The sequence below is a fragment of the Schistosoma mansoni genome, chromosome W (genome assembly GCF_000237925.1).
Source record: "Schistosoma mansoni strain Puerto Rico chromosome W, complete genome".
Taxonomy (NCBI): domain Eukaryota; kingdom Metazoa; phylum Platyhelminthes; class Trematoda; order Strigeidida; family Schistosomatidae; genus Schistosoma; species Schistosoma mansoni.
This window is the reverse complement of record NC_031502.1, coordinates 55,524,811-55,536,854: the sequence shown is the minus strand read 5'-3', so window position 1 is coordinate 55,536,854 and position 12,044 is coordinate 55,524,811. Positions and strand designations below refer to the sequence as shown.

The 12,044-nt window shown below is 37.8% G+C and overlaps 1 protein-coding gene across 1 annotated transcript; it reads left to right on the top strand.

Annotated features, from left to right (window-relative positions):
• Window positions 1–3,246: 3,246 nt before the first annotated feature.
• Window positions 3,247–8,228, top strand: Smp_155080 (hypothetical protein). The gene is made up of 3 exons (XM_018790216.1): window positions 3,247–3,351; window positions 5,612–5,792; window positions 8,098–8,228. The coding sequence occupies exons 1-2, from the start codon at window positions 3,270–3,272 to the stop codon at window positions 5,785–5,787; spliced, it is 258 nt and encodes an 85-aa protein (XP_018655582.1). The 5' UTR covers window positions 3,247–3,269; the 3' UTR covers window positions 5,788–5,792; window positions 8,098–8,228.
• Window positions 8,229–12,044: the final 3,816 nt, after the last annotated feature.

Sequence of the window (12,044 nt, the reverse complement as noted above, 5' to 3'; positions counted from 1 at the left end):
TAAGTTGAAATCGAATTTTGTATTATTCCACACGCATTACGTCAATCCATTATGGTGACCTGTTTTATAACTAGTTTTCTTAACAGATTTTAGAATCTTCATGTACACTTGTAAACTTTTGTTTAGTCGACCTCTAACACCATGACTTTTTAGCATGAATTTTTATTTATCTATCTAAACACATACATATTGATACAAAGGGGTACTAGATACATATGCGCCACACAAATCTCATTCGATTTGTGTGAGGGCTGTGATGCCTCCCGGGTGCCCAAACTGAAGCAGGTGTTTTTCTTTGGGGGCCACACCCGGAACCTTTGACCTAAAGGTCTGATCCATAAGGCAGTGGAGCATCGTGAGGAGATGCAGTCACATGGTAGCCAGTGACCAACGATTGATTCATACTTCATTTATTCCTTCAGGATACTGGAGCACATATGCACCATTGGTTTAGAATCAGGGTTTTCCAACTCCCCTAGGTGAACTTTCCGTGTCCACCAACCCGGTTAAAGCTACGAACATCCGCTTTTCGTCCTATCGATTTCGTAAACAACAGTAATGCCACGAGAAGGCAGTGAGTAGGACTTCCCTGGCAGAAGCATCAATTGGTAAAATGGATCTATGTCGATGTGTTTTTCTATCGCAAATCTTCCTAAATGCCATCTATCTAGAAATACTATGGGATTCTTGCAATATCCTCCATTTAGAATTCTGAAACTTTCTCAATGGAATTCGTGTCTATAGTTGTCGCCGATGAGATACATTGTCTCTTCATAACTATTCTGTATTTGTATATAAGTAGATCAACAGAGAAAATAGAATGAGGTTTTAATGTTGATCAATAAGCAAGAATGACTCTAAATGGTTTCATTATCTTTTCAATTCTTTCTAAGATGTTTCACAAAATTTGATTTCCGGTTAGCGTTTTTTTAGCGAGTTAGTTTTCTACGGGATGGGGTCGCTAACCCCATGCCCAACCCTCCTCCTTTATTCGGGCTTGGGACCGGCAGTAGTCCCCGGAGGAGCTACAGGCGGAGTTATAACTTACTATTTTATCTGATAAAGTTTATTTCTTTAGTACATATGTTTCCGACATTGCAGTTCTTGTTCTAATTATGTATGATAGATATTTACGTCTGTTTGAATTGATCTTTGATGATATTATTTATAATTATGATGAAAAATGCACAAATCAGTTATAATGCTCAAAGAATAAAACATTGAGATTATCTATTTGTACATTAAGATCTTTATCGCGATTTTAAGTTATATTACTAACAATAAAGAAAAGTGGTTTTGTGGAGATTTCAGTATTTTCATAGTTGAAAGCATGAGTCAATTGAAGCTAGAACACCAAGAAAAACGTGGAAGCACTGGACGGCCATTTCGTCCTATTATGGGACTCCTCAGGAGTGTGCATCCACGATCCCGCACTCGCGAGATTCGAACCCAGGACCTACCAGTCTCGCGTCAGAGCACTTAACCGATGCGCACTACTGAGGAGTCCCACAATAGGACGAAACGGCCGTCCAGTGCTTCCAGGTTTTCCTTGGTGGTCTAGCTTCAATTGACTCATGCCTTCAACTATAATAAAAAAAGTAACGAATTTCATCTGTAAAAGGAAGTTTTTGACATGTATAAATAATTTATATGTAATATTCATTATGGATTGAAGCACCAGTGAAAGCACGAAGTTATTATGTAACTGTTTCACCAAATGAATGCCAATGTGAACTCTCAGGAATGAATTCATAATCGTTCGGTCTCATAGTGAACACTTTAACTTCTTAGATCTCTGATTTGATACACAACTTTCTAGATTTCTAACTTCAATCAATTGGAGATATAATTCAATAAATATTCAGTATCATCAGTGGCGACCATTCAATCTACATCAAATGACATAAACTTATGATATAGAATAAAATTCAGCAGTATTATATGTTCTATTTTGTATGTTTTCTAATATTGTTAAGTTAAACATTGATACCGTTGGATGTCGACTCAATGGCCTGAAGGTTAAGAGTTCTCACAAGAAACCAAAGTTTCTGGATTCAAGTCCCGCATGAGGAATTGTGGTTACGTACTGTTGAGGAATCTCATACTAGGACGAAACAGTCATACAGTGTTCAGTTCGTCTAGAGATTAAGCGTTCTCACAAGAAACCGAAGGTCCTGGGTTCAAATCCTACATGAGGAATTGTGTTTACATACTACTGAGGAATCTCATACTAGGACGAAACAGTCATTCATTGTTCAGTTCGTCTAGAGGTTAAACGTTCTCACAAGAAACCAAAGGTTCTGGATTCAAGTCTCACATGAGGGATTATGATTACGTAGTGCTAAGGAGTCTCATACTAGGACGAAACAACCATTCAGTGCTCCCAGTGTTTTCATGAATTCAACTGTTGTATTACTTAAATTCTCCACAATGGGAAGATATAAGCAGAACAATATCATATGAATTGAAATGTCTACTGTTTAAATTGTTAGTCAAATGTTCCATTGGTTAATCTAGAAATAATCACATCAATAAACAAACTTTAATTAATATTCAATTATTGAAATACTTGGAAGGAGTTTTTGTGGAGATTTCAGTATTTGCATAGTTGAAAATATGAGTCAATTGAAGCTAGACCACCAAGAAAAACCTGGAAGCACCGATCAGCCAAGTGCTCTGACGCGAGACTGTTAGGTCCTAGGTTTGAATCTCGCGAGGTGAGGTCGTGGATGTGCACTGCTCAAGAGTCCCACAATAGGACGAAACGGTCGTCCAGTACTACTAGTCTATCTTTAATTGACTCATGAATTCAAATATTTTTACAATTTACAATAGATCTATCTATATTGAAATGATAAAGACCCCCCTCCCCCCCAAAAAAAAGAATGTCACATCCGGTGTTTAATCATTTTAAACAATTAAAAATAACTTAATTACTCTTTGTAATTATATTATGATTATTATGATGATGATTATCATTATACTACTTTCAAAATTTCCTGATACTCATTTGAAGATCTTAGTTCCGATAATTAACTAACTGATTATTGAATATTGAACAAAACTTGTAAATGTATTTAAACAACACTTTGTTTATTATGATTATTATTACTATTCATAGTAATAGTAATAGTAGTAATAGTAATAGTAATAGTAATGATAATAAATATTGTTTGGCTATGATGAGTATAAAAGGGGGTTAAATAAATAAATATTTATATTTAGAATATTCAATATTTGAGAAGAGAACAACTTCATATTGACTAAAGATGAAATACAATTGTTTACAGAATACTTCACTACTGGCAGTCATAATGGTGTTGATGGTGATGATCAATGTTAGTTATTCACGTAAGTTTATAACATTGATGATGATTTATATGTATATAAAAAAGGTTTGAAGATGGTCCATCAGGGTGCTTAGTACCTGTGTGGTTGAGTCACAGGATTGAGCTGTACTATTCAGATTGTAGAGTTGAAGCCCATATAGTGTCTGGTTCTGTTGTGGGGTGGGATTGAGCTATACTGTTCGGGGTTAAGCCTGAGGGAGGTGTCTGGTTTTCCTGCGAAACGGGATCGAGCTGCACTGCTCGGGTTAAGCCAGAGGCTAGTGTCTGGCTCTTTTGTGAGGTGGGATTGAGCTGTTTGGGTTGTCACGTGAAAGTCTGGATGATGTCTTGTTCTTCTGAAAACCAATACAAAATTACCCTGACCCACAAGGGTATATTATATATATATAGCTATAAAAGTTTTAAGAAACAATTGCTTTACGCATTACGATACTCAGTATACTTGTTTATGCTTTGATATCTTAGAATAAAATGAAGGATACATTATATACTTTCCAGATAATGTTGAGTTTCTAGCTAGTAATGATTTCTAAACAATTGTTTAGCTCATATAAAACTAGTCAGTTATATGGAGACTCTTAGATTATAAATTAGGTAGAAAATTTGTCTATTTGGTGTAATTATCAGAAAGGGATTTTGTGGAGATTTAGTATTTTTCATAGTTGAAAGTGTGAGTCAATTGAAGCTAGACCACCATGGAAAACCTGGAAACACTGGACGGCCGTTTCGTCCTACTATGGGGCTCCTGAGCAGTGCGCATCTACGAACCCGCTCTCGCGAGATTGATGTAAACTGTAAGGTCCAAGTGTTGAATTTATTTTATTTGTTTAAACACAAATATTGGTGCGCCACACAAAACGATGAGAATGGGAAGAGAAAAGGGGTAAGATGCATATATGTAAAAAAAGATAAGAGTAATGATGCGGGAAACTGGAATGTACAACCAGCAGAACTCTTTCAGTTAAGGAGGTTATGACCACTCTTTATGAAGAAAGTAAAAGAAAATTACAGCAGGATCGCCACTGGCTTCTATTCTGAGCCATATCTTATAACGTCTCTAGCCACTGTGTAGCACCATCTCTTGGACTCCAACCAGGGAGTTGCAAGTGTTATAGATCAATAAAGGGTAGCTTTGTTACTAAATAAACTTATAGATCTCCATCATCTTATTGACAGGATTTAAATATTGATTCGTGTTAGTTAAATACTCATGTCATTGAATAATATGATTTATGATTCTGTAAAATGTTTACCGTCATGTCATGATATTTCAACAGGATCCTTCATGGAAGTCTAAGAACTATCTAGATGATAAGCAATACAGACAGACAGTCGAGTACAAAAGATTATTTCCCACTTATCTAATTTATAGCTAATTTATAACAAAGTTTGGTTGCACATTTGCCATAAGGGACTAGATAACACTGATATTGGTTATTATTAAGTACACAATCATGTTTGTGTAAAAGAACAATTACAGACCGATCAGCTCATTGATAACGTTTCTGACTGTGAAGATAGGACATTTGGGTTAAGAGCATCCTTAGGAGTAGGAACAATAAAGGGGCGGACTTGCATGTATATAGCAAACAATTCTCTTTGAAGCTAGCACACAACAATACTATCATGCACTATCCCATCGCCCTTGGCAGATCAGGCAACCCGAAAGTCACGAGAACACCAACAGGACATACGACAGGCTAGGTAGGCTAGGTATCCTTAGGAGTATTAAGTAATTTCTAATAACTACCAACTTGTACAAAACCTAGATACAGAGGTTCATGTAAGTTACCTTAATACAAATCAACATTATTGTCATATTGTTAATTCTAAACTATTGACCATTATAAATTCATTTAGTATTGTTTGTTTGAATGTTCCCATTGATGTTTAGGACTGCAACTGGTCAGTTTCTAATTGGCATATGTGCCTCAATATAGCCTAAATTCACAAGCATTGTAAGCAAAGATGAATGACCGAGTGGATAACGCGATGGCGTTTGAAGCGAATGGTACTGGGTTCGAGTCACAGAGTAAACATCAACTCTGAGATGCAGATACATCCAGCTGACGAATCCTAAATAGGACGAAACGCGCGTCAAACTGGATTCCACTGCTAGCCACTATCCATTTTTTTCTTATATTGACCATTATATTTATATGAGAACAATATTAAGAATAGTAAAACAGGTTCATTAAAAAGAAATATATTAAAGTTGTACCGTTCATTTCTATTTGTTTACTTGATTCAATGTAAAATAGATGCAATTCATGCAAACCATTATGACGATAATGATCTAGTAACTGATTCACTTGATGATAACGAATATGAGGATGAAAATGGAGCTGGTGATTATGATGAAAATGAAGATACCTATGAAAATGAAGGAGTATTAAATGATCCACAATTCTATAGAAGAGGACATTATAACGAATAAGATAGGTAGGAGAAGATAAATGTTATTAGGTACATATTTTTTTTGTTTTATTAATGAAATAATCTATCACTGGAAACATTATAAGGGTGAACTAATTATAGCTTATGGCTTTTAAAGCGAAAGGTACTGGGTTCGAGTCCCAGGGTGGACGTCAACCTCGAGATGCAGGTACATCCAGCTGACGAGTCCTAAATAAGACGAAACGCGCGTCAAACTGGGTACCACTTCTAGCCACTATCCATCTTTGCTTGCAATTATAGCTTATGGTTTCTAAATCTCGTATAGTATTAATGCTACTTTGTATACATTTTAGTGGTTCCCTAAGTAACTTAAATCTTTAACTAACACTAAAATATAATTATGTATTTATTATACCCTCAAGAGTGACTGAAGTTCAATGAAATGTACTTACTTACTTACTTACTTACTTACTTACTTACTTACTTACTTACTTACTTACTTACTTACTTACTTACTCTTGCTACCCCTCGTCGAGGAGCATAGGCCGCCAACCAGCATTCTCTATCGAACTCTGTCCTGGGCAATGCTTTCCAGTTCATTCCAGTTGTTATTCATCCTTTTCATATCTGCTTCTATTTCCCGGTGTAATGTGTTCTTTAGCCCTCCTCTTTTCCGCTTCCCTTCACCATTCCAAGTTAGGGATTGCCTTATAATGCACATTGGTGATTTCCTTAATGTATGTCCTATCCACTTCCAACGTCTTTTCCTAATTTCCTCTTCAGCTGGAAGCTGGTTTGTCCTCTCCCATAAAACGCTGTTGCTGATAGTATCCGGCCAATGGATGTTGAGTATTTTGCGTAGACAACTATTTATAAATACTTGTACCTTCCTGATGATGGTTGTAGTAGTTCTCCACGTTTCAGCTCCATACAGTAGAACTGTCTTGACGTTCGTATTAAAGATTCTGACCTTGAAATTGGTTGAGAGTTGTTTTGAGTTCCATATGTTCTTCAATTGTAAAAATGCTGCCCTTGCTTTGTCAATCCTCGCCTTTACATCTGCATCCGATCCTCCTCGTTTATCAACGATGCTTCCCAGGTACGTGAATACTTCCACTTCTTCCCGAGTTTCACCATCAAGTGTGATTGCGTTGGTGTTCTCCATGTTGTATTTGAAAATCTTGCTTTTTCCTTTGTGAATGTGGAGGCCTATTGATGCAGAGGCTGCTGCTACATTTGCTGTCTTCATCTATATTTTTTCGGGTATATGAGATGGGAGGGTTAGGTCATCTGCAAAGTCCAAATCATCTAATAGATTCTGAGATATCCATTGCATTCCGTGTTTCCCCTCAGATTTCGAAGTCTTCAATGAAATGTACAGAGTTCTATTCTGTATTCTATACCAGTGAAGTCAAATCAGGTTATAAGTGATAAAATAACTATCAGTGGCATTGGATGCTATAGTTTTGGTACTATAAAACTAAAAGTAACTCACTCACCACGTTCAGGATTCAATCTCTGGTAGTTTTATGTGGCGATATTGCAGAGGAATCACAAAATAGAAAGTTATTATCATTTTTATCTCACTCATTTTCCAAAGTATCTTAGTTGATATCAATCCCCGAAAACAAGAAACAATAAATACTCAGAAATCATGTTATATATCGGGGTAATATCGAGTAATAAACATAAATTTGTAATTTTATTATCAATTAGATCTATACCGTTGGTGATACCTTGACATGTTGATCGGGCTTGCCTGTAGTAATTAACCAATCGAGCTATACTGGTTGGAACAATCGTTCCTCAAGATCCTACCATGCCAGACAGGTTGGTTGAAGAGTGGTAAGATTAAACACAGCAAACCTAAGTTCCGAGGGTGAAGTCGTACTGATGACTGTACAGAGGTGTGACGGTAGTAAGTTGTTTTCTTCAGACAACCAGCATAAAAGCGATGCTGCCTTCCCACAAAAATGGTTAGCGTTAAAAAAGGTCGTGTGTGACCGACCTCAAGCAGTTATCCCTTTGACACAGCGATCATGCTCACAGGTCACTAAGACCACTTCTAATCCAATTTCCTTTCCAGACACACCACGAAGGACCCTTCCACAGTGTGAGCAATCAGAAAGAGCGAACCGCCTTCATACCTCTAACAGCACTCAAGATCAGTGACTAGTTGAGATCAGTGCACATGATCCAGGGAAAAAGACAAGCTGAATCTATTTAGAATTCCCACTGTACATTATAAGGTGCTTTAAATGAATTATGTCATAGGTGTATTCTATAATAATATAACTGTTATCATTGATTTTTAAGAAGGTTGAATAATTGAATAGTATTTTCATTTTAGGTTTTTATATTTGGCAAGTTTGCTTACCAACCATTCAGGATTGTATCTTTTAAAATGTAACAAATGACAGTTTGATATCTTACAGTGAATAAATATGTAATAGTACAATAAATCAATTTGCATTGCTTTTCTTTTTACTATTCCCATATATCATATACGAACAATTATCGAATGGTAAGCAAAGATAGATAGTGGCTAGCAGTGGAATCCAGTTTGACACGCGTCTCGTCCTATTTAGGACTGGTCAGCTGGATGTACTTGCATCTCAGAGTTGATGTTCACTCTAGGACTTGAACCCAGTACCTTTCGCCTCAAACGCCATCACGTTATTCACTTGGCTACTGAGTCCTGATAGCCACTTGCTTGTGCAATGGGGTGAAGTTTTAAATTCACTTAGTATTGTTTGTTTGAATGTTCCCATTGATGTTTAGGACTGCAACTGATCAGTCTCTTATTGCCATATGTGAATATTGTGCGTATTGCCTAGATATAGCCTTGATTCACAAGCATTGTAAGCAAAGATGGGTAGTGGATAGGATGAAACGTGCGTCCTGGATTCCAATGCTAGCCACTATCCATCTTTGCTTATATAAATAATACTTGTTAGAAAAAGAATTTTACATGTTAAAGTAATCGTTTTCAATTGATGTGACTTTTTTATTTTTAAGAAAATCAAATAATTACATAACATAGTCTACACAACAGATATAGTGTATTCAAATGAATAAAGAATAAACAATATTATTGTTAAGGATGTTAGATCAGATGGTGGTTGGAGGTGATCAACAGGAAACCCTGGACCCGGGTTTCGTGCTACTTGGCACTCGTCAGCAATGTGTACCTGTAATCTTGAGGGAACTGGTGCTTCCTGACGGATTCGATCCCGTGTCACTCAACTTCACAGTTAGAAACGTTACCACTGAGCTATTCGGGCCGCGACCGACCTCCTGTAGGACTGAGATGTATTCACAATCAATTGATCACTGGGTGGTGATCCATGTCATGAGTGTCAAGTCCTTCTTAGTGCTGATCAAATGCTATCGATCAAGTTGGAATGTGGCCACTAGTCTTCGTGGCTCGATACTACGTGCACTATGTTGAGATAAGATGGTGGTTGGAGGTGGTCAACAGGAAACCCTGTATGTTATATCCCTAGAACTCACTTGGTAAATGACTTATTTTTGTAATTTTATTTTGAAAATTTGAATTTCTTTGTTTTCATACCAAAAGTGCTCTTTTCAACGCAATGTCATATTTCTCACATTGGAAAATCTTAAACGCTATTGGTCCGCTGTATCTGTTAGTATGCTATTTTGTGACGCTTCCCAAGGACAATTTTACGCTGCATATATACGTTTGATTGGTACCTGTTGTGATTGCTTGTGCTTTTGACTGCTTATGGGATATATCTTACCCACTTCCAACTTGAACTTCTCACTCTAGTTAGTGGGTATGGGATGTTCCAGAATAGATAGCTTATCGGTCTTTGATCACAAGTCTTTGTTCTGTTCACAGACTTGTTGAACGTGTAGTCACTTCAAGCATTATAATTCTTAATTATGTTTGGTGACATTCATTTATAAAAATTGATTAGCTATAAACAACATCGATCTCGAACATTGAAAAATGTCTGACTATCTGACACGTTTTTATCAGTATGGAGTTGTTGAGATTGTTAAGTTTTGATTGAGATCATGAATTAGCCAATGTTAGACGGCTATATAAAACCTGGAAGTACTTAACGGCCGGTTTGTCCTAAAATGGTAGTCCTCGTTAACAGTGTACTTCTACGATCCCTCACGCGAGTTTTGAAACCAGGACCTTCTCTCTTGCTCCAGAACGTTTAACCTCTAGTATTTGTTTATGGGATCAAGAAATATGATACTTCTGAATATGGCGCATTCACGACAAACCATATTATTAGTAAAACAAAAGCATATAAATCCGGATGACCGAGCGTCTATGTTTGTGTAGTGCCTAGTACAATATCAAGCTAGAGTGGGTTTGTCTAGCTTCCGGACGGACAAATTAATTCCTTTCTCTTGATTTGGGTTTTGACCTTGTTAATTATGCGCTTATTAACCTTGACTATTTTTATGTAAGCATATATGTGTGAATTGCTTAACCTAGTCATCACATGTCTGTATTTTATTTTCGTCACATGTTATCAAAACAAATTGGTTCATTTACGTTCCCCGATCCACTTCGCTTCCTTGCTTCTCACTATGAATGTCTGTCCAGATCAACGATTTTACGAAATATACTTTATCAAACTTCATTCTCGTATTTGAATTCTTTTATTCCGTAATTCGGGACGATAATTATATACAAGGGTTGGTGGTATGTATATTTCGATAATAATCATCATACAATCGAACTCCGCCTGTAGCTCCTCTGGGGGCTACTGCCGGTCCCAAGCCCGGGTAAAGGAGGAGGATTGGGCATGGGGTTAGCGACCCCATCCCGTAGAAAATCAACTCGCTAAAAAAACGCTAACCAGAAAAATTCATTCAAACCATTCAAACTCTGCCCTGGGAGTAGAAGGAATAATTATGACGTCTCATGATGAAAGCCGAGTTCCTTCGGAAGTCATGAGGCCGATGCACCTTCTTACAACCAGAGCGACAATTTTTATAGGTACATGGAATGTCCGAACAATTTGGGAGACCGGCAGAGTCTTCCAAATTGCTGCAGAAATGAGAAGATGCAACCTGGAGGTGCTTGGAATCAGCGAAACACATTGGACGCAGGTTGGACAACAACGACTGTCTTCAGGAGAACTTCTGTTATACTCCGGTCATGAAGAAGAAAACGCCCCACATACACAAGGAGTTGCATTGATGCTGTCCAGAAAAGCACAAAATGCACTTATTGGATGGGAATCTCATGGACCAAGGATCATCAAAGCCTCCTTCAAAACAAAGAGAGAGGGCATTACAATGAACGTCATCCAATACTATGCGCCTACCAATGACTACGATGAAGACGCTAAAGACCAATTCTACGATAGGCTGCAGTCGATCTTCGAGAAGTGCCCAACCAAGGACCTGACAATTCTGATGGGAGATTTCAATGCCAAGGTTGGAAAGGACAACACTGGATACGAAGACGTCGTGGGACAACATGGACTGGGAGAAAGGAACGAAAATGGTGAGAGATTTGCAAACCTATGTGCCTTCAATAAACTGGTCATAGGTGGCACCATATTCCCATACAAAAACATACACAAAGCCACTTGGATTTCACCAGATCACACTACACAAAATCAAATCGACCATATCTGCATCAACAAAAAGTTCAGGAGGACGATGGAGGATGTGAGAACCAGAAGAGGAGCTGATATAGCATCCGATCATCATTTGCTGGTCGCCAAGATGAAACTAAAACTCAAGAAGCACTGGACAACGGCGCGGAAAACATCACAAAAGTTTAATACGGCCTTTCTTTGAGATGCTGACAAACTCAACAAATTCAACATATCCCTCAGCAACAGGTTCCAGGCCTTTCATGATCTACTCAATGAAGAGGGGACTACCATGGAGAGCAACTGGAAAGGTATCAAGGAGGCAATCGTTTCAACATGTCAAGAGGTTCTGGGCCAAAAGAAGCACCATCACAAGGAATGGATCACTGTTGGCACACTGGATAAAATTGAAGAAAGGAGGAACAAGAAGGCGGCAATCAATATCAGCCGAACAAGAGCGGAAAAAGCCAAGGCACAAGCCGAATACACAGAGGCAAACAAGCAAGTGAAGAGGAGCATCAGAGTTGACATACGTAAATATGTGGAAGATTTAGCGATGACAGCGGAAAAGGCTGCAAGAGAGGGAAACATGAGACAACTGTATGATACAACAAAGAAACTTGCTGGAGGTTACCGTAAGCCAGAAAGACCAGTGAAAAGCAAGGAAGACAAAGTAATCACCGACATTGAAGAACAACGAAAC